At 44.8% G+C, this 24,442-nt stretch overlaps 1 protein-coding gene across 1 annotated transcript in view; it reads left to right on the top strand.

The window, feature by feature from the left end:
• The window catches only part of LOC147711652 (polyunsaturated fatty acid 5-lipoxygenase-like), a 977,760-nt gene that overhangs the window by 224,917 nt on the left and 728,401 nt on the right, over positions 1 to 24,442 (top strand). The window contains exon 5 of the mRNA XM_086922317.1: positions 17,939 to 18,045. Coding sequence (XP_086778443.1) covers positions 17,939 to 18,045 — 107 coding nt within the window. The remainder of the gene's footprint in view (positions 1 to 17,938; positions 18,046 to 24,442) is intronic.

Below are 24,442 nucleotides of genomic sequence, written 5' to 3'. Positions count from 1 at the left end.
TTGAATCGCCTGGGGCCCGGAGCGCTGATGGCCAAATCAGACATCGAGTCAGCGTTCCGGTTGCTCCCGGTACACCCGGACGATCAGCGTCTCCTTGGTTTTATGTTTCAGGGTCGCTATTACATGGATAAATGTATGCCGATGGGATGCTCCATATCTTGTGCTTATTTTGAAAAATTCAGTTGTTTTCTGCAATGGGTTTTCACGAGAAAGACGGGGTTTCAGCATGTTATGCATTATCTCGATGACTTCCTGTTTCTGGGGGCAGCCGGGGATCCAGAATGTGCACAGGCTTTAAAAGAATTTTGTGATCTGATGAGTCATTTTGGTGTGCCATTGGCACCAGGTAAGACTGTGGGGCCATCAACTTTGCTCGAGTTTCTTGGAATAGAGCTCGATTCAGAGGAAGGTTGCTTCCGGTTACCCAAAGAAAAGGTGGTGAAATTCAGGGCCTCCCTTGAAACGTGTATTCAGGAGACTAAGGTGAACTTGCATCAATTGCAGCAAACTGTGGTTCAGTTGAATTTTGCCCTTAGAGTAATGCCAATGGCCCGCCCCTTTTCCCGCTCGATTGCACAAGCCATGGTCGGTCTTAAAGAGGGACACCACCGCACGAGGCTCTCGGCAGAGATTCGCCAGGACATGCGCATTTGGTTGGCATTCCTGGCGGATTTCAATGGTCGGATTGTCTGGAACAAGCCGGCGGTGTCGTCCGAAGAGCTGGGGCTGTGGACAGATTCGGCGGGGAGTATAGGTTTTGGCGCCATATTCGGTAATCAATGGTCGGCTCAAAGGTGGCCGTCATGGTGGCACGAAGGCGGATTGACGAGTAACATTGCCTTTCTCGAACTTTTCCCTATTCTGGTGGCTCTAAAAACATGGCCTGAGGGGTTTCGTGATCACTCTGTGGTGTTCTGGTCCGATAACATGACCGTGGTTGAGTGTATCAATAGTCAGGCAGCACGATGCAAATGGATTCTGAGACTGCTCAAGGAAATTGTATTATTGTGTATGCAATTGAATGTGCTCTTTAGGGCAAGACATGTGCCGGGGGTACTGAATCAGGCGGCTGATGCACTTTCTCGTTTCCGTATGCAGGCCTTCTGGGGTTTTCTGCCCACAGCGGACCCGGTGGCGGCTCCCTTTCCCGAAGCTCTCTGGTCTCTCGGTGCCCCGAACTACAAAACCTCGTGGGAGAGAGTTTAGCACCCAGGACAAGGAAGGCATATGAAGGGGCGTTCCGTTCCTATTGGTCCTTTTTGGGCTCCGCTAGGGGGGAGCTTTGGGGCCAGGAAGAGTTTGTTGTAAAATTTTTGCTGTCTTTACATCAGGCAGGCAAATCGGTAGCTACGGCCCAGAGGCATCGGGCCGCCATTTCCTTTATGACAAGGGCCCATGGGATCCAGGACCCGACAGCGTCTTTCGTTGTGCAGAAAGCGCTACGTGGGTGGCAACGCCTTGAGGGTCGCAGAGTAGATGAAAGGCACCCGATAGGTCTGGAAAGGTTGGCCCTGTTATTGTCCGTACTCCCTGCGACATGTTCAACCCAGTATGAAACTGTGTTATTCCGGGCCGCTTTTGCATTAGCATTCCATGGGGCAATGCGGGTAAGCGAACTAGTGGCGAGGAACAAGCAGGATACGGTGGGGGGACTGTGCCGAGAGCACATTCAGTATAAGGGGGAGACAATGATTGTCTCGTTTGCCAGGTCCAAGACCGATCAGGGTGCGAGCGGGGACTGCGTAGTTGTACATCGGATTCCCGGATCTCCCATGTGCCCTGTTGTTTGCGTAGAGGAATATTTAGCGCAGAGGGCGGCATCATGGGGGGGGACCTTGTTGAGACACGCTGATGCCACCCCACTGACGAGGTTTCAGTTCCAGCGGGTGCTTGCAATGGCAATTTCGGCCGCGGGCTTGAACCCCGGCGAGTTTGGGACCCATTCCTTTCGGATAGGGGCTGCTACAGAGGCTACAGCCAGGGGTCTGAGTGTTGAAAAAGTGAAGCAATTGGGGCGTTGGTCCTCGAATTGTTACAAAAGGTATGTGCGATTGCACATGTTGTGAAGCTGATATCATGTACTCACGCTTCTTGTTTTTGTTTGGTTTACAGTTTCGCAAGCTTACGAGGCGGGGCGGACTGTGCAGTCGACCCGACACCTGGGAACCAGCGGTCACAGATCACCGGCTGCGGAAAAAGTGGTGTGGGTCGTGGGCCACTCATACGTGAGGCGTGCCGCGGACGTATTCAAAGCAGGTGACATGATTCACATAGCTGGGGAATACGGGTACAGGGTGACCTTCTACGGAAGGGGCGGGCTCTCTATTGACCAGTTTCAATCCTTTTTCGAGGGTTTGTTAGGGCGGACAAGGTCACCGCCATCTATAATCATAGTGCATCTTGGGGGCAATGATTTGGTGACCACTGGTAGACGACTTCTTCTCGAGGCAATACTTTCCACAGTAAGTTGGTTGGCGAGAAGGGTTCCAGGGTGCACAATTGCATGGTCCCATATGATTCCACGTAAAGTGTGGCGAGGGGCGAATTCGGTGTCTGCTATAAATCACTCGGTGAAGAAAGTGAACAAAAAATTGGGTAGACTGTTCCGTTCAAGTGCATTGCATTCTATTCCTCATGGTTGTATCAAGGGGGACAGTATGTATTTAGAGGATGGGGTCCATTTGTCTCGGGTGGGGAATGCATTACTCATAGGAGACTTCGTAGCCTGGCTAAAGTGTTTACAGCATGACCTTTAGGTAGGAGTTTTTTGTGGGGGGTCCGGATAGCCGGTCAACTATCCGGCCTGTGGCGGTAAGGTCATGATCGGTGAGCAGTAATTGGAAGATCCCTATGGGGGGGGCGTCACCCATTACGGATGGGAGCGCCCGGGGGTGAGGTGGCCATTGGCCCCTCAACGGGGAGGCGGACCCTTCTAAGGATGGGACGCCGAAAGGAAAGGGAAGGCGGTCAAGGCCCCTCCCTGGATAGGAGGGGATACGGGCCCCTCCTGGGAATTTCCAGGGGCCAGGACATCTGCGACGGCAGATGTGGTAAGTTGTGTGGGGTGGGGATGGGGGTCTACGCTACCTTCTAGACACCTGACACGAGTCCTCGGACGACCATAAAATGGCGTCGAGTTAATTGGGGCCCCCGTCAAGACAAGGGAAATTGGTATGTGCACATGAGGTACAGCCCTCTGTGCGGTCGTCCCTCACAAGTGAGGGTGTATTTCTGGTTAGGGATCTGACACCGGTTACGACCTTGCCGTTGGCCCTTAACGTTAGGATGTACAATTTCAAGTTAAAATGTATTGGTAGGATGTTAGTTTCGGCTAGGAAAACCTTTGTATTAGAAATATGTTAAGGTTAGCCAAAACATCGTAATGTGGAAATGAAATTGTACATGATATGAAACTGTTATTTTAATGTTTTAATTTTGTTTCATATTTTAATAAATACGGCCGGGAGGGTAACTCCCTCCCGCCTTCCAAAAGTTCAGAACTGTTTCCGGTTTACCATCCTTGGGGATTGTGTTGAGAGGGGGTGGCGTGTATCTCAGCCATATGGAAAGGGGCGACCACTCGGTCCCCCCGAACGTATGGTGGAGTACCCCGATCCCCCCGGGAGCCATCTTGGGCGGGAGGCGACTCTCGGCTGGTATGCCCGAAGCGGCGTAGCCGGGGCGTGCTTTTTCCGCCCTAGAGTGGGTTGTCCTAGACACGGAAGCCGCCAGCCACGCCCCGGGAGGCGGGCGGAGGCGGGTTTACGCCCGCCCGAAGAAGGATAAAAGGAGCAACAAGCCAAAGAAGCATCCTCTTGTTCCTGTGCTCTGAAGCTGCACCTCCCCGCTGCACGTGAGCTCGAGACGGAACGAAGAGCCATTTTTGACCCACCCACCAGCCCCTGGAGACAGCAATCGGTTTTTGCAATAAAGTTGATGTGGTAACTCTAACTTTCTTACAGGTTGTTGTGATTAAAGTTTTGATTCAGTATGCAATAAAGTGGATGATCACTTGCAGTATATTTTTATCGAATAAAGTATTTTGCACAGTGTTGATAGGTAATGTTTTAAGAGTTATACTTTGAGCATCTATTGTTTTTTTATTTTTAGGATTGCTAGTTAATGTCGTATTTATTTTTCGGTCGGGCGGTAAGGTCATGATCGGTGAGCAGTAATTGGAAGATCCCTATGGGGGGGGCGTCACCCATTACGGATGGGAGCGCCCGGGGGTGAGGTGGCCATTGGCCCCTCAACGGGGAGGCGGACCCTTCTAAGGATGGGACGCCGAAAGGAAAGGGAAGGCGGTCAAGGCCCCTCCCTGGATAGGAGGGGATACAGGCCCCTCCTGGGAATTTCCCGGGGCCAGGACATCTGCGACGGCAGATGTGGTAAGTTGTGTGGGGTGGGGAGGGGGGTCTACGCTACCTTCTAGACACCTCACACGAGTCCTCGGACGACCATAAAATGGCGTCGAGTTAATTGGGGCCCCCGTCAAGACAAGGGAAATTGGTATGTGCACATGAGGTACAGCCCTCTGTGCGGTCGTCCCTCACATGTGAGGGTGTATTTCTGGTTAGGGATCTGACACCGGTTACGACCTTGCCGTTGGCCCTTAACGTTAGGATGTACAATTTCAAGTTAAAATGTATTGGTAGGATGTTAGTTTCGGCTAGGAAAACCTTTGTATTAGAAATATGTTAAGGTTAGCCAAAACATCGTAATGTGGAAATGAAATTGTACATGATATGAAACTGTTATTTTAATGTTTTAATTTTGTTTCATATTTTAATAAATACGGCCGGGAGGGTAACTCCCTCCCGCCTTCCAAAAGTTCAGAACTGTTTCCGGTTTACCATCCTTGGGGATTGTGTTGAGAGGGGGTGGCGGGTATCTCAGCCATATTCATAGATGCTGTATACCTCAACCCCTGCCTATTTGGCAGTCTGAAGTATTCAATTGAACTTCAAAGATCTAATATCCCAGCCTCACAGAATCAACACATACTATGGTGTAACCCAAAAACAGTGAAAGGCCTACCTTTCAAAATGATCAGTTTTGTGGGATATATCTCTCCAGTCCTCGTTAGCAATAAGTTTTTGATCGTAATTCAATATCTGCAATGAAAACATCCCAATAATATACATGGTGCATGTGATAAAGAGTTAATTATTGCTGAGTATTACTCTCATGTCCCCTAACCTCAGTTCCACTAGTTTCTCACCTTTATAGTGAATAATATTCCAAGTCAGGACCTCAACTTCCCTTTATTTTCTCCACGTCTTCTGCTAAAGTGTCTGTAAGACATAACATAATGTCTACCAATTCACTATCCATATATATTCCCTATTACCATGTACTAGCATGTGGCTCCCACTATAAGCCCCTAGTCTGAGCTTACCATTTCAATATCCATAATTCCCTTCAGCATTTCATCCAATCACCAATCTCTCTATTTACTATATAGGTCTGAAAAACACATGTATATATAGATATACATTCCAAATCTCATGGACATGCTTACTGCTTCAACACTCATATTACTCATAGGGCTAACCATCACCTCACCTCGTTTTTTTCCTCTCTCCTGTAGTACCTAATGCACACAAAAAATAAAACCAAGAATACAACTCTCAGTCACTACCTTTCATAGGTTTAAAGCTGTCCAAATACATCCAATCACCCCTTCTATTTACCTTATTTCACCATCAAAAACGTTCAAGATCCGGGAAGTCTCAGTCAGCGGCGACGGGCATGTCTAAAGTCCTCCGTGCAAATAACTATCTATCTTTCCGGGTATTTAACCCCTTAAGCAACCAATCAGTGTCCTTAACCTTCGCGCTCAAATCCCAAGTGTAGCTCTCTTTCTGGTCCGCTACACACCGTTTCCGTTTGCACCTCGCTCAAAGTAACATTCAGTCATAGAGCATATCCGGCTCCTTCTGTGCGAATCAAAAGTGAGCAGTTCCTTCCAGCGGCCAATCAGAATTGCGTATTTCGTTCTGACCCCGCTCGTTCATCTCATCAAGTGTTACATGAGCGGAGAATTTATATTTGTTAAAAGTAAAACAACCAACTATGCTATCTCAAGTTACTGTTCTCTAACGTTTAAGCCTACATGGCCGCGCTCCTACCAGTAACTTAAAACCTAACGCTAGCCTCGAGGTTGTTATTGTTTACCTCGGTTTGTTCTATATGCAGCCTTCCAATCAGATTCACTCTGGCCCCTGCGTCACACCAATCAGCAGCCATGCTCGTCCAAATATCCTACAGGTTGTTTATACAAATACGAACCAAGTCTTCCGCTGACTTATTGGTGAGTCCTTATTTTTCGCTAATAAGGAATCGCGAAATGAATGCTTGATGCATCTGGGTGTAAGCTATTAAGACTAGTAACTGCAATTGGTCATAGTCAGGACGGTTCAATTGCTGTAGGAAAATCTTTTTAGAGAGATACGAATGGTTATGTTAAATATTTTGCTTTTTTTTTCATAAAGAGAAAGTATATTGGCAATTTTATATTTCTGTAATGTAATAAATAATATAGAGATAGGGAACATTTTTTGTAGGGAAAAGTTACCTTCAATATAATAAAAACCCTTGATAGGTCTGAATTTTGTTACTCCGGGAATCATGAACGATTGTCTTTGTTAAAGTTGTCGAAATCTATCCAATGACAGCCAGTATTTCTCGGACTAAGAAGAATGTCCATTTTCTTAAAACATACCTGTAGAGTTAAAATGCAATCATGAATAGATTTACATTACAACCAAATTTAAGATCAACAAAGGAAGATCAATAAGAATGGAGGCCTGAGACCAGGGCCGGACTGGGAACCAAAACCGGCCCTGGCAAAGTGCTCGGCCGCCCCCCCCCCCAACCCCTCCCCCGGGAGGGGGGTTTGGAGGTGCGACCGAGCTCTTTGCCGGGGCCGGTTTTTGGCCAATTTTGTTACAGGGCCGATTTTGCCGCAAAAAAGGCCCTGTAACAAAATCGGCCCCCAGGGGCCCAAAACCGGCCCCCAACCTTGCGGCACATCGTGGGATTGCCCAGTGACACAACAGCCAGTCCGGGCTTGCCTAGGAAGGCCTCGTGACGCAGAAAAAAAATATCATCATGGACGCACAATGGATGTATGACATTACAACGCATACTTTTACATCGCATACCATTACAATGCGATTTTTACAATGCAGGATCCTTTACAACGCATGCCTTTACAACGCATGTCATTACATAGCAGATGCTATTACAACGCATGCCATTACAACGTAAGTATAGGTAAGTATATCTTTTTTTAAAAATTGTAATTAATTTAATTTAATTAATTTAATTTAATTAATTTTATTTATTTAAAGTCGTTTTTTTAAAAACTGAACCCTTAAAATACCCCTGTACCCCATAACCCAAACCTAGCCCTGAACCCTAAAAAATACCCCTGTACCCCCATAACCCAAACCTAGCCCTGAACCCTAAAAATACCCCTGTACCCATAACCCAAACCTAGCCCTGAACCCTAAAAATACCCCTGTACCCCATTACCCAAACCTAGCCCTGAACCCTAAAAATACCCCTGTACCCCATAACCCAAACCTAGCCCTGAACCCCATAACCCAAACCTAGCCCTGAACCCTAAAAATACCCCTGTACCCCATAACCCAAGCCTAGCCCTGAACCCTAAAAATACCCCTGTACCCCATAACCCAAACCTAGCCCTGAACCCTAAAAATACCCCTGTACCCCATAACCCAAACCTAGCCCTGAACCCTAAAAATACCCCTGAACCCCATAACCCAAACCTAGCATATACTCCTATACTCATACTTATTTTTTTAAATTACTTAAATTAATATTTTTAATTTATTTTATAAAAATACATAAATTAATATATTTATTTATTTTTAATATTAATTAAATAATGTTAAATAAAATATAAAATAAAATTATATACTTACGTTGTAATGGCATGCGTTATATTAGCATCTGCTATGTAATGTCATGCGTTGTAAAGGCATGCGTTGTAATGGATCCTGCGTTGTAAAAGTAGTGTTGTAATGGTAGTGCGTTGTAAAACTTGCGTTGTAACGGCTGTTTCCCATGCACAATTAATAACGATAGAGACCTAAGCACGTGAGGTAGGACAGAAATACGACACAGAAATGTATGCAGGCATAATTTATAAAATTAGAGGGGGCAGATTTACAAGCCCCTTGCGCCGCTTTTACGCCGCCGAGCGTCACTTTTATGACGCAGCTGCGGAGCAACAGATGCGCCATGGTGCGGGGTGTTTACAACGTGACGCATCTCCCAGATGCGTCACGTTGTAAAGCCCTGCGCCAGAAGAGGCGTACCATCGCAGGGGGAGGCGTTCCGGCACAGGAATGCCTCCCAAAAAATCTACAAGATTTCACTCAGTCACTATTGGGCCCATGCTGCGTCAAAGCCCTGCACCTGCTTTAAGCAGGCGTAAGGATTGACGCAGCATTGTGCACATAGGGCCCACCTGATCATTGCTGGAGATCCGATGTGCTTGCGATGCAACTTCAGCAATGTCCCGCTTTTACGGCACAGATGCGTGACGCATCTGTGCCGTTTTTGCCCCATGGTGTGCCGCATTGTAAATGGGGCGCATCAAGGGTGGCGGAGCTGCGGCGCACAATTACTGGTGTATCCCTGCCGATATGCAGGGATGCACCAGTAATTTTAAATCTGCCCGAGGTGTATAGGATCTCGTGACACAGAAAGAAACTTTTATAGTATGTGCATACAATTTAAACCCATTGAGGGGTAGGAGAGCCATATGATGGAGAAAAAAATAGCATCATGCATATACAATTTACATCGGAGGCTGATGTTGTGACGGCTTCTCTTACTATTGCTTCTGTCGTCTTTTGTTGTGTCTTCAAAGGCTGCGGTTTTGTTGGGTCTGGGGTGTTTTGGGTGCGGGTGCCGCCGCTTCCGCACCTATGGTATTGTGGCTGGGCAGCAGCAGTAGTGACACCACGTCGAGTATCAGGAGTCCTCCTCTGCTCGAGCAATGAGTTTGTAGTAAAATCGATGACAACACTCTGTCTGTTACCGCACCACAGTCAGGCAAAAGAGAGCGTGCTCACGTCAGTGCCAGGATTATATGGGAACCGCGGGGGCTGAGCAAACCAAGCCCAGGGCCATCATTGGTAGCGTTTTCGTGGTCTATAAGAATGATGTCAACACCAAAATAGTGGGGCATTCCTTTAACCCCACTTCAGTGGCGACAGCCTCATTTTCAACAATGCATATGCTTCCTTTATTTCATCTGAAACTTTTTCACTTCATATCTTAATCCTTATGTAATGCGCTGCATGATCACTTTGCATTTAATTATCCTTCTTAAACTCCTCCTCATGCAAGGCAAATGCGAGTTTCCCAGGGTTCTCATGTATTGGCGGGCCATCCGAACCTCTCAACCAAAAACACGTACAAAAGCATGGTTCCTTTCAAGCAGTTTGTTTATTTATCCAATGCATTTCGGACCCATTTGGTCCTTCGTCAGGGAAAATACTGTAAATAACAATGAGACATATATTAGCAACCATCTTTTGAAACCATGAACTCCAATTGATTGTAATCTCTATCGTTTTGTACTGCACATCATCCATAAATGCAATTCTAATACATCCTTTATGTAGCATTTTAAATACCCTTTTACAGTCTAATTCACCACCTTAACATCTCCCCCTTCATGTGCTCAATCAATGATTCTAAACATCTTCACCCTCCCTTCGGGTCAACACGGTTTACTCTCTGCTCTTCTTCCGTAATTATTTCCCGCCCCCCTCTTCCTCCCACAGTCTTCCCTTCACCTTTCAACCAAATCTTATATTTCCCCGCAGTCTACCGTCTCATCTCTAAGTCACTCCTTCTTTTTAACCTTCCTTTTTCTTATCTCTCAACTTTTCACGTTCAGCGTACCTGCTCGACTGCAAACCTCCTCCTCTCTTTTGTGAAAAAAGAAGCTCTCCCATCTTCGTTACTCCCCCTCTTTTAAATACAAAGCTCCCGCCATCGTGACTGTGACCCGCCCCTTCATTATACTCACTAATTTACACCTGATTGAACGAACGCTCTAAGGAAAACCTACATCTCCCATAATCCCCTCTAATGACATGATAAAACACCAATATATATGTTGCCACTGCTCCAGCTAACCAGGCCTCTGCAGCACATACTGTCTCATTAAAACATTGATAAAGAAACTGTCCACAGTGTATTGGTCATATGTCCAGCGTTTATTAATTATTTCACATCTTCAACTGACTCTTTTTTCAGAACAGACTTGATAGGTAAACCAAGGTTTTCCGCCTTGCATGAAGTGTTCCATGTTTCCTCTTCATTTCTTTTTGAAAGTACAATTTTTTGCTGGGTGCTAACCCCTTGGGGCTAAATTCGACAATTTCACATAACAACCGGTTGCACACCGTTTTTCAACCATATTTTACTTGTCCTTTTAAACCCAATTTTTTCAAGTGGCGTGCTCACTGTTTTTCGTTCCAAGCCCACACTGCATGTGTTACACATAAACACCAAAATAGTGGGGCATTCCTTTAACCCCACTTCAGTGGCGACAGCTTCATTTTCAACAATGCATATGCTTCCTTTATTTCATCTGGAACTTTTTCACTTCATATCTTATGTGGTGTGTCACGCAGTGTGTGACAGAAATCCATCCTCCGTGGAGTGGGACACTACTGTAAGTGATGTGTTACTATGGCACTATCAGGACTGTCACAGGTTAGGGATGTAAACATACACCCTTGTCGTTGTTGTATGATGATGATAATGCCCCCCCTATAACTGAGCACTGCTGGCAGTCCTCTGCACCCACCCCCATACTGTTGGGCACTGCTGGGAGTCACATCCACCCACCCCTCTCATGTCTGGACACTGCTGGGAGTCATATCCACCCAACACTCCTATGTCTGGCCTCAGCTGGGAGTCATATCCACCCACCCCCATACTGTAGGCCTATGCTGGGAGTCATATCCACCCACCTCTCATGTGTCTGGGCACTGCTGGGAGTCAAATCCACCCACCCGAATACTGTAGGCCAATGCTGGGAGTCATATCCACCCACCCCTCTTATGTCTGGGCACTGCTGGGAGTCCTGTGCACCAACCCTTCTCATGTCTGGGCACTGCTGGGAGTCCTGTGCACCCACCCCTCTCATGTCTGGTCACTGGTGGGAGTCATATCCACCCACCCCTCTTATGTCTGGGCACTGGTGGGAGTCATATCCACCCACCCCTCTTATGTCTGGGCACTGCTGGGAGTCCTGTGCATCCACCCCGCTTATGTCTGGGCACTGCTGGGAGTCATATCCACCCACCCCTCTTATGTATAGGCACTGCTGGGAGTCATATCCACCCACCCCTCTTATGTCTGGGCACTGCTGGGAGTCATATCCACCCACCCCTCTTATGTCTGGGCCCTGCTAGGCGTCCTGTGCACCCACCCCTCTTATGTCTGGGCACTGCTGGGAGTGATATCCACCCACCCCTCTCATGTCTGGGCACTGCTGGGAGTCATGTGCATCCACCCCTCTTATGTCTGGGCACTGCTGGGAGTCATATCCACCCACCCCCTTTTATGTCTGGGCACTGCTGGGATTCATATCCACCCACCCCTCTTATGTCTGGGCACTGCTGGGAGTCACATCCACCCACCCCTCTTATGTCTGGGCACTGCTGGGAGTCATATCCACCCACCCCTCTTATGTCTGGGCACTGCTGGAAGTCATATCTACCCACACCTCATGTGTCGGGCACTGCTTGGAGTGATATCCACCCACCCCTCTTATGTCTGGGCACTGTTGGGAGTCCTGCGCACCCACCCCTCCTATGTCTGGGCACTGCTGGGAGTGATATCCACCCACCCCTCTCATGTCTGGGCACTGCTGGGAGTCCTGTGCACCCACCCCTCTTATGTCTGGCCACTGCTGGGAGTCATATCCACCCACCCCCATACTGTAGGCCTATGATGGGAGTCATATCCACCCACCCCTCTTATGTCTGGGCACTGCTGGGAGTGATATCCACCCACCCCTCTCATGTATGGGCACTGCTGGGAGTCCTGTGCACCCACCCTTCTCATGTCTGGGCACTGCTGGGAGTCCTGCGCACCCACCCCTCCTATGTCTGGGCACTGCTGGGAGTGATATCCACCCACCCCTCTCATGTCTGGGCACTGCTGGGAGTCCTGTGCACCCACCCCTCTTATGTCTGGCCACTGCTGGGAGTCATATCCACCCACCCCCATACTGTAGGCCTATGATGGGAGTCATATCCGCCCACCCCTCTTATGTCTGGGCACTGCTGGGAGTCATATCCACCCACCCCTCTTATGTCTGGGCACTGCTGTGAGTGATATCCGCCCACCCCACTTATGTCTAGGCACTGCTGGGAGTCATATGCACCGACCCCTCTTATGTCTGGGCACTGCTGGGAGTCATATCCACTCACTTCTCATGTGTCTGGGCACTGCTGAGAGTCATATCCACCCACCCCCATACTGTAGGCCTATGCTGGGCATAGGCTGGGAGTCCTGTGCACCCACCCCTCTTATGTCTTGGCACTACTGGGAGTCATATCCACCCACCCCTCCTATGTCTGGGCACTGATGGGGGTCATATCCACCCACCCCTCATGTATCTGGGCACTGCTGGGAGTTATATCTACCCACCCCTCTCATTTCTGGGCATTGCTGGGAGTCCTGTGCATCCACCCCTCCTATGTCTGGGCACTGCTGGGAGTGATACCCACCCACCCCTCTCATGTCTGGGCACTGCTGGGAGTCCTGTGCACCCACCCCTCTTATGTCTGAGAACCCTGGGAGTCCTATCCACCCACCCCCATACTGTAGGCCTATGCTAGGAGTCATATCCACCCACCCCTCTTATGTCTGGGCACTGCGTGGAGTCATATCCACCCACCCCTCTCATGTCTGGGCACTGCTGAGAGTCATGTGCACCCACCCCTCTTATGTCTGGGCACTGCTGACCCACCCACCCCATACTGTAGGCCTATGCTGGGAGTCCTGTGCACCCACCCCTGCTATGTCTGGGCACTGTTGGGAGTGAAATCCACCCACCCCTTTCATGTTTGGGCACTGCTGGGAGTCCTGTGCACCCACCCCTCTCATGTCCGGGAAATGCTGGGAGTGATATCCACCCACCTTTCCTATGTCTGGGTACTGCTGGGAGTCATATCCACCCACCCCTCATGTGTCTGGGCAGCGCTGGGAGTCATATCCACCCACCCCTCAGATGCCACGCACCGTACCCCAACATTGATGGTGGGTGTGCAGCTCGTATCACTATTGCAATGGTGATATACGCGAGCGTATGACGCACCATACCCCAACATTGATGGCGTGTGTGCGGCTCGTATCACTATTGCAATGGTGATATACGCGAGCGTGTGATGCACCGTACAGGTACACTTCCGTTGTTGCGGTATGTTGTTCTCACCGTATGCGCCGTCGTCGGTTTCTATGCACCAGGTCGTAGGAGTACAGGACTGGGATGACACGGTCGATGGGGTTCATGGCGTGTCTGTCGCGTACCGGAGTGCGGGTCGGGCCGGATCTACTTTTACGGACGTTTTCAGTTCCCGTAGGAATAGGGTCGTACAGACTGTCACTGACACGAATCGTACTTGCTGGGCCGGAAACTGCTGCCTGTTTATGTACGGACGGCGCATACTTCATGACCCGGATATGAATCGTATTTATTTTTTGGTCGTATGGTGTTAAGTACGAATCGTACGTAGATCTGCTTGGGTTAGGATCGTACTTGATCATACGTATGGAGACGTTGTAGGTGTACGAATCGTACTGGAATACCGATCCGTACGGCGAATCGTGGGGGATTTTACCGGATCAGAATCGACCCCCATGTGTCTGTGACCTTTCACCAGCTTTACCTCTTCATCCAACTTCCTTATTTCAGTCCTTACGAGTTAAAGTGTATCTCATCCAACAGAAAGGATTTACCCATTCTGACTCCAATAAGACATAAAGTGCATATCACTGGCACGTGAGATAGTATCTTCCAGCTGAAATGTGTATTGTAAAATCCTAGAATGTGAGGGAAGAAAAGACAGTTGGCATCCGGGATGTGAAGTGCAGAGGCTCTCACAGGGCAATGACTTAATGAAAAAAAAATGGTTGAAATAGTCCGTTTCCTGGCTTGATTATGATCCTCCTCCCATTACATTCACCCATAAGAAGGGGTCTGGGCTGTACATTTCCTCCGTTCATTGCTAAGAGAGCCTGCCTAACTCAGTAAATCATTTAATAATTTGACTTGTGCTCTTCATGTTGTATATCATGTATTTGCCATTAAGATTATTTCCTGGGCTGTGCTTCAACCAGAGCAGGAATATGTCTGACCCTTGTTCCACTTTATTTACTATTTGGGAGGGTGCCTGCTGTGGCAGACCTTATTGTAATCCTATTCAAAGCCTGCATACCCTCTCCTTACTTCCTGATTATGGTTTGCTGGGCTTTTTGCCTTTTGGAACCACTCATGGTTTGGGATGGTCTCAGAGTGAGGTTGTTTGTGTCACCTGGGTCATCTCGGTATATGGTTTGAGAAACCTCCCAGTAAAGTTTTTCAAATCTGACCTGGGCAACTCCACCCATCTTATATGGTGAAGATTTGTTGATTCACATGCTTGGGTTTGTATGCCTTCTCTGTTTTTATTTAGAAGGTCTGTAAGTGATGAAGTGGTTGCCCTTTGGGCCTATCTCTGCTTGCCTGGGGCCAAGTGGTGTCTACTTTGCTACAGGCTTATTTGATGGTGAAGTTGAGACAAAATATAATGGTTGTTTATCAGAGAATCACAACTCTGGGACACTGCAAGGTGCCCCAAACCATGGCACAAAAGCTGCTGCTTGGCAGTTATTATTATTCATGGTTCGCCGTTTTAAACCTTTTCATTCCATATTTTTACGTTTTCACCTTTTTTCTAATAAACCATTTTTAGTCTGCATGCAAGGAAATGCCAATTTCCAGTGTTTCTCATATTCCTGATGGGCCATCTGAACCTCTTCTGTCAAAAATACGTACTGCAGCAGATTTCATCGAAAAGCAGTTTATTGACAACCCAATGCATTTCGGGCCCCCCTGGGCCCTTCGTCAGGGGTAAATGGAAAATCAATTATACATGTATTGAAATACTCTGCGCCAATATGCATATAAATTTTACATGTTCATCTGTTATTTACTTATTAAATGCAATAATCTAGCTATTGAATGACACACAGTGCTGCAACTGGATATATAAACTATTCCTATTGTGATTCTGGTCGGGTCTTATCAATTTACATATGCGTTCCCCAAATCTCCTCTTAACCCATAACTATACGAGTACAATGTTCTCACCCCGCTTTTGCAAGTTTTGGGCCTATGTGCTAAATTCCGTGTAACCCTCTTTGTAAGTCACTCATCCCTAAACATTCGGTACATCTAAATAATTCAAAACTGGCTGCCTGCTCTACCTCCTTCCATATTTTGTCGTGAACATAACGTTATTCAAGAGCTATGCGGTGTTTCCTTAGCTTCATATCCAGCTACTCGAAGTGTTTCACATCGCTATGATACATAATATAAATAAATTGAAACGCCCGTGTACTTGCAGCCTATCTTTCTGATATCCTCATCACGTACCTGCTGACAAATATCCAAACGTTTCTCTCCGTCTTCAATACTTTTGGCATTTCTCACACTCCTGTTCTTAAACCCAACAATTGCCCCTCCTCCCTAATCAGCCCTCCCATTCCTGCAAAGTGATCACCGCCTGTGGCACTTTAATCACTCGTGCTCACTGTCGTACTACAATTCCCAAGATGCATGCTAATACCGAAAAAACGTCACCACATTAGAAGTCTCAAAAAACATGTTTTTATACAAACAACCCCGTTTCAGTACGCCAACGTGAGATTTACAATTTAAAGCATTGTCCCATGTTAGATGATGCGATTCCAAATTACTTCTGACTCTCCTTAAAAATAAACTTGCTGCATGAAATCAGATGTTCCGCCTTGCATGTGGAAGTAGCGTCCTCAACGTTAATCCCATATATTCCATTCGGTGTGTGTGCTACCCCAGTAGGACCAGTAACTTGCAAACATATTAATGGATGGGTTGCACACCTTATCTATTGCATAATGTTCATTTTCATCGTAAATATCACAAAGCATACTCGATGGTAAGGTGCCCAGCCCCAAATTCACGTGATACAATACATCACAACTCTGGGACACTGCAAGGTGCCCCAAACCATGGCACAATAGCTGCTGGTTGTGCAGTTATTATTATTCATAGTTCGCCATTTTAAACCTTTTCATTCCATATTTGTACGTTTTCATCCTTTTTCTTAATAAACCATTTTTAGTCTGCATGCAAGGAAATGCCAATTTCCTGTGTTTCTCATATTCCTGATGGGACATCTAAACCTCTTCTGTCAAAAATACGTGCTGAAGCTGATTTCATCAAAAAGCAGTTTATTGACAACCCAATGCATTTCCGGCCTCCATGGGCCCTTCGTCAGGGGTAACTGGAAAATCAATTAAACATGTATTGAAATACTCTGCGCCAATATGCATATACATTTTACATGTTCATCTGTTATTTACATATTAAATGCAGTAATCTAGCAATTGAATGACACACAGTGCTGCAACTGGACATATAAACTATTCCTATCGTGATTAGCATACATTAATGAATGTGATTCTGGTGTGTGAGAAATGCAGAGGGATACTTTTCTTTGAAGACGGAGAGAAACGTTTGGATATTTGTTAGCAGGTACGTGATGAGGATATTCAGAAAGATAGGCTGCAAGTACACTGGCGTTTCAATTTATTTATATTATGTATCATAGCGATGTGAAATGCTTCGAGTAGCTGGATATGAAGCTAAGGAAACAACCCATAGCACTTAAATAACGTTATGTGCACGACACAATATGGAAGGAGGTAGAGCGGGCAGCCAGTTTTGAATTATTTAGATGTACCGAATGTTTAGGGATGAGTGTCTTACAAAAAGGTTACGCGGAATTTAGCACAAGCGGGGTGAGAACATTGTACTCGTATAGTTATGGGTTAAGAGGAGATTTGGGGAACGCATAAGTAAATTGATAAGACCCGACCAGAATCACATTCATTAATGTATGCTAATCACGATAGGACTAGTTTATATGTCCAGTTGCAGCACTGTGTGTCATTCAATTGCTAGATTATTGCATTTAATAAGTAAATAACAGATGAACATGTAAAATGTATATGCATATTGGCGCAGAGTATTTCAATACATGATTAATTTATTTTCCAGTTACCCCTGACGAAGGGCCCATGGAGGCCCGAAATGCATTGGGTTGCCAATAAACTGCTTTTCGATGGAATCTGCTTCAGCACGGATTTTTGACAGAAGAGGTTCGGATGGCCCATCAGGAATATGAGAAACACAGGAAATTGGCATTTCCTTGCATGCAGACTAAAAATGGTTTATTAAGAACAAGGATGAAAACCTAAAAATATGGAATGAAAAGGTTTAAAATGGCGAACTATGAATAATAATAACTGCACAAGCAGCAGCTATTGTGCCATGGTTTGGGGCACCTTGCAGTGTCCCAGAGTTGCGATGTATTGTATCACGTGCCATTGGGGCTAGGCATGTTACCATCGAGCACGCTTTGTGATATTTACGATGAAAATGAACATTATGCAATAGATAAGGTGTGCAACCCATCCATTAATGATGTTTATCAGAGAAGACATTTTCTAGAATCAGATAGTTGTGCACCATATATGGGGAGACAGGAACAGATTGTTCACAGTTTAGGCTGAAAACTGAGACTCCTATTGAATATTATTCTGAATTGGACCTATTTTTTCATTTTAGGATAACAAACCTCGGATTAAATCATTTAGCTGAAATGTTTACATTTTCCTGGAATGACTTTGAAGATTTTAAAAAGATTTTTGTTAGTATCAGCAACACCATTTCAGGTATGTTTGCAACATTTGGCAAGGATCACATACAATCGTCATTGTTTACTGTACAATTCCATAGTTATTGCTGAATACGTACATGCATATTATACAAAATCAAATGTATGCACTCACTACAAACCACAGTGGTGAAAATGTGTGATGTTGTGCAATTTGTAATGCATGCTTTACAAGCAAATTAATTGCCAAACACAATCTGAAATAGGTGGAATAAGAGGTTTCCAAAACAGGAGCAACTATTTAGCCAGCTGCCGGGTAAATAGTGAATTTGCTCTGCTATTTACCCATCTGCTGGCTAAAAAGTAGAGATTATTTAGTTTGTGGCCTGCAGACTTGGAAATAACACAGTAACTTCACTATTTACTCAGCTTTTGACTAAATAGTAGAGATTCTGCACAATTTGGCCGGCAGCCTTGTAAATGACGAATCACTGACAGAATATCGACTCACAGAATATCGACCTACAGAAGCATCGACCCTGGAATATCGAAGGCAAGTATATCGACATCCTATCTACAAAAAGGTAAGTACAAAAATATCGAAACCAAAATATCGATGCTAAAAATATTGTAATTAAAAATATCGATTTTTTCTGTTGAAAATAAATGTGTAAAATAAAGTAAATAATACTAATAAATAAAATAATCATAGTTAAGAATATTTATTAATGTTTCAAATTAATAAATAATACATATATGATAATAAAACCTTAATTAAACATATACATAAAATATATAATATATACTTACTTAATAACAACTTTTGATAATGATTTTAATTCATTATAAATGGTTTATAAATACTATAATTTACAAATACATCAACACACATAAAATAATAACATAAATAAAAAGTAAATAATTATTTTAAAAATGAAATATACTTTCAAATTATTTAAAATTATTTAAATACTACATTATCTAAAATAATACAAAAAATATTAAATAGATGGATAAATAAAACTACTATTTAAAGTCCAAAAAAACTACAGTAATGAAAACATTAGATAGCGTAGAACGTAAAATTACTATTCCCACTCCAGAAAATGCAACAGTAGGGAAAGCGTTGAATAGCTTAGGGGTAAAAATTACTATTCTAACTCCAGAGAGTGAAACAGTAGGGAAAGCGTTGGATAGCGTAGTGGTAAAAATTACTATGCCGCTTTCTTAATGCAAATGCACCCCGCGAACGGGGCATAAAAGCGGCGGGCGGTCTTTCCGTCCGCCGCGGTACCCGCGGCCATACTAATATGGCGGGGCATTTAGGTGAGGATGGCGGGCGGATTGCCCCCGCCAGTCCGGCAGCGGCTACCGCCAGCCTGGCGGGGGCAATCCGCCCGCCATCCTAATGGGCCCCTTAGACGCAAAAATTTATTAAAATTAATTTGTAATTCCTAAAAAATTATAATTAATTTAATATATGTAAATTACTTCCCACCCTATTCCCCTATAAACCCACAACTCGCTCCAGTACTAAAACAACAAATTGACTTAAAAATAACATTATTAATATTTAAAAATAGTACACATATAATTCAAAACAAGTAAAATACTTAACAAAAAACATGTAACACATACATATTAAAAACATAATAAAATACATAACAATAATACAAATATTGATATCAGTAACATCGAAATTAGTAACATCGATATATTTGGTATTGATATCACTGACTTCGATATTACTTACATCGACATACAAAAATTCGATATTACTTACCTTAGGGTCGATATTCTGTCCAACGATATTCTTGACCTCGATATTCTTTACCTGCGATATTTCAGACTCGATATTTCTGTAGGTCGATATTACAAACTCGATATTTAGACTGTGTACAGTAAATGACAGCAAAGCTTCATTATTTACCTGATGCCTGGCTAAATAGATGGAAAATGTTTGGTTGGCAACTATGCAGATGATAAGGACACTTTACTATTACTTGGCTGCTGGCTAAATAGTAGAGATTATGTGCATATTGGCCGGTAGCCATGCAAACAGTAAAAAAATCTTTGCTATATACCTGGCTTGTAATAAAATAAGAGTAACTATGTACTGTTTGGCCTGTGGATTCTGAAATAACAAAGAAACTTCAGTATTCACCGTACCAATGGCTAAACATCAAACATTATACATTATTTGTCCAGTGGCCATTCAGATTGCTAAGAAAAGACACTCTTTATCCAGCAACTGGCTACTGGCAAAATAGCAAACACCTATGTACAATTTAACCACAGAAGTGGGAAGAACCGGTTTTAAAGGAATTGAGGGTTAGGAACATCTCTTACAGCTGATTATTTAATGAGAATGCTAGAATGCTAGGAATGTTAGGAACATTCTATCTACAAGGAACTCTACCAGTTGGGAAGGTAAGGCTATCCACTTTCCCTTACCCTCTTAGATTTTCTCTATTACTTTTTCAGTTCTAATCGTTGCATTTTACAAACATTTGAAATGCATTACAGAAGAGTTACGATTACACAAACAGCCATCAGCAAAACAGGTATGCCAGTCTTGTTTTCTTTAGTTTGAAATGTTCTTTATTGAAAGAAACAGGAAGGGTGTATAGTATAATCTCAGTGACAAAGGATGAGAGCACAACCTAGATACACTGAGGTAAAGAAAAGCAAACTGAAAATCACTGGAATGTTGTGTGGCCAGGTGGGGGGTGAAAAGCCAGCCGAAGAGACCGGGTCAAGCTTCAGGGTGAAGTATCAAGGGGCAAGGGAAAAACTAAAAAGATCCGTCAGGCACCATGATATCCATTGCTGCAGGAGTGGTTGGTGGGGTAAGATAATAAAGAGAGGATGGGGGAGAAGATAGTGATCAAAGCCACATTCTTCAATTTGTCCATGCGGTAGAGATCGGGGAAGCGACGTAGAAGGGACGGGACACGTTTGATCCACAGAGGGAAAGGGTAAGGGGTAGGTGGGCAGATGAAGGGAGCAGAGAACCCTAATCCTTCTACAAGCAAGAGCGAGGTTGGCCCCCAGAGCACCCCAGTCCCCCTTATCCACTTTGAATGCCACTCTATATAAAGAACAGAGAAAGAGATGAGAGATTTATTTCCGGTAGGTATCACCATGGAAATCAAATGAGGTTATTCAAGCTATACACCAGTGATGGCCAATGCCTCTTCTTTCTTTCTGGGCAAGAAGGATGTTCCTGTTTAAGGAGGAAAGGATCTAGAGGTGTCAACTAACCTCCACCATTTAGCCAACTCATGGACAGTGTCTTCTTTACTAGTAAAAAATTGATCTGTAAATAATTTAAATGAATGCCATTGGAAAATTAAGGAATATTCCCCGTAAATCAGAGAAAGACGATTAGGCATCACAGACTCTGAGCAAATGAAACTGATAAAATATTGCATTCATTAGCTTTATTACAAATATGGAAATAAGACACTATGAATACATAAAGGTTTTTTGCTGCCTCCAATCTTGTGACCAACAATCATACATTTTACAGTCACACTTTTATATTTATTTTCACGATAGAGGACATAGAACTGCTATCTAAGGTTTCAGAACTGGTTCGGAGTGATTCTCCTTCAAGTGTAATATTTTTGCTGTAACTCTCACACAGCCATTGTGCAAGGTGATGACTCTCACACCAGGTAAACATAATGCTGCTTCCAGTAGGAGTATCCAAAAGAAGGACACAATGAAGGAGGAGATCTCTGCAACTGATTTCAATCTGCATTTCTGAAGAAATCATCAGGCACAGACAAAGGGGTAGGCCCGGCTTAGAAACCTCCTTATATTTAACAGAAGTTGCTGACCTACCCCTCATCCTGAAAATCTACCAAATGGCATTGTTAAGGAAGAACTTATCAGCAGCCCTTTGATAATAATGACGAAATTGAATTTCTGTAGATAACCCTTTCTCATTGCATCCTCACTTGATTGTCTGGTCCTCCAACCTACAGCCACAGTCAATGTAATCCCACTTTCTGGGGGCATTGAAAATGCATTTTAGTACTTAAACTTTCACCATACACGAAGCCTTACCCGCTTGCATCACATTCACCACACATTGATGCACCCAACATGCACATATAATGTCAGCACAAAGGTCTGGAAGTCCAACAAACTACTCTACTGGTCTTGAAACTCAGAGACTCTTTGCTGTCTTTCCAAACACTTCTGCCACATATGTACCTCCACCACCCTTCAACTTTCCCTCAGAGTTTCTCAGAACAAACATCTGGTGCTGAAGCTTCCACTGTTGGCTCATAAACGGCAATCAGAGCCCCTTTTAACCGCATGCGCACAATCGGGTTTTCCCGCTGTGCGCTGAAATGTAAAAATCGCGGGTAACGTGACAAAGCCAGCTCGTCATGCGCGCAGCGCAGGTAACACTCATGACGAGCTGGCTTTGTCATCCGCATCGAAGGGGTTAACTTAGCGTCTTATGTGGGCCAAATGACCCTATCTATCTGCAGGCTTCCTGACCACCATCCTGCTATGATCCTCTTTGCTGATTGCCATAGCCCTTTGTCCCCCTTTAATAGATATTAAGCATTTGTGATGACTTCAGCCCTCTCTTTTTACCGTCTTTCCCAGATCAAAATCCTTTTCATCCATCCACCTTTAGGCCCCTCTGCCAAGTTTCTGCACCTCTGCCATCTGATCCACCTCCAGACTACTGTGCCAGTATCAGCCAACATGTGCTATCAATCAGAGCTCAAATCGTAACAGTCCTGACATTCTTATTCACTTTGCATGCTCTGATTTATCAGTAAATACTTTACCATGAGTTCTATAAGTGTTTTGAAAAGATTGGAGTTTCTAGTGGTTGACAGCATAAGAAGCATTATTAAGAACCATTGACAAAGGGATATATTATGCATGTTTTCTAGAATCACACAGGTGTGCACCTGCTCCAAGTCTTGTTTGTCCTCTTGGTCCTTCTTTTACTTCAAATGTTGGTTCTCTTCCTATTCCAAGTCCTCCTTTTCTCAGTTGTTTTGATCCTCCAGGTCCTCTGCCTAGCCTTAGACCCCTAGTCCCAGTCACTATTGCACTGGTTTCCTGAATCTGTTGCTACTGTTTCTAGTCCTTTCCAGCCTGGACCTCTGGCCCTGCCACTTCCTGGCCCTTCCTGGTACTGGCCATTCCTTATATATGCCTTTCCAGGACTTACTAGTCTTGGTCCAACTCAACTCCCCAGATCCTGTTTGTCTGCTGAGTCCATCTCCAACTGGTCCTCTGTCCTGATTGTCCTGGGTCTGGAACTCCTAGTCCTTCTGGTTTGGGTAAACCTGATGTTCCTCACCCTAGTTGCAATCCTCTTGGGCCTTCTGATATTGCTTCCTGGCCCTTCTTATTAGGTCCTCTTGGTGGAAAGTCTGGTTATCTTGGTCCTGTATTTAAATAAGGTAGAGTAAGCAATTCTCAATAATAATAATAAACATGTGGTTTGATATTCCTTGAGTGAAATAGTGGTCAGAGATTACACACTAATCGTCACATATGTTTCTTTTAACGAAGTTGAAAACAAATTAAAATCTCTATTTAATTGCAAGGCAGCAGAGAATTCAGGCCACCCAACATGAGGTTCAGCCCTCAGTGGCACGCGGGCCGGGGACTTTTTAAAGGCTACCATGGTTTGTGAGTCTAAAATTGCATTATGGATCAACTCACAATTATTGTTGTTAAGCCGTATTAGTCTGTCCTTGTGGTCCTAATTGTAATTTCAGGTTGTAGATATTCTTGTTTGTTTAATAGCGAAGTGACCTTCACCATACATAATTTTGACAGAGTGGTCAATTTCTTTCATTTGATGTGGTCTGTTTGGTCCCTGAGGTCCAGTCAAAAATGTATGGTCCTGGTCTGGTCCCCTTAGTCCTCCTTGCTGCCCACGATCCTAGTCACGCTGTACCTGCTACACCTGGTCACCCTGTTCCACTTGGCACTCCAGGCTTCCTTGTTTGTGCCCTCTGGTACTTAAAACCTGGTTCATGCATATCCTTTTAGTCCATTTAATCCTTCTCTATCTGGTCCTATTTGCCCTAATCCTCATGCTCATGATATGATTAGTTCTCCCAGTCCTCAACCATATGGCAACGATACTCTTAGCACTAGTCCACTAAGTCACCCTGCTCCTTGTTATTCTGGTTCTGCACTGACTCATACTCCTAATCCTGATCCTCTATGTTCTGGCTATGGTCTTCCTAATCACCTGTCTTCATCATCCTGGCTCCTGTCATCCTGGTCCACTTGTCTTGCTTCTCTTCTTTTTCCTCACTCTGGTCCCCTTGTCCTGATATGGCATGTCTTGATCCTCCTGGGCTTCTAGGTCTTGATAATCCTGGCTCCCATGGTAATGATCCCACTGGACCACTTTTCCCTGGTCCTCCTAGCACCTGCCCTTCTGCCTCTGGTTGCCT

Source organism: Lissotriton vulgaris, chromosome 5 (genome assembly GCF_964263255.1).
Source record: "Lissotriton vulgaris chromosome 5, aLisVul1.2, whole genome shotgun sequence".
Taxonomy (NCBI): Eukaryota; Metazoa; Chordata; class Amphibia; order Caudata; family Salamandridae; genus Lissotriton; species Lissotriton vulgaris.
The sequence above is the reverse complement of the archived record's forward strand: the minus strand, read 5'-3'. Positions and strand labels throughout refer to the sequence as shown.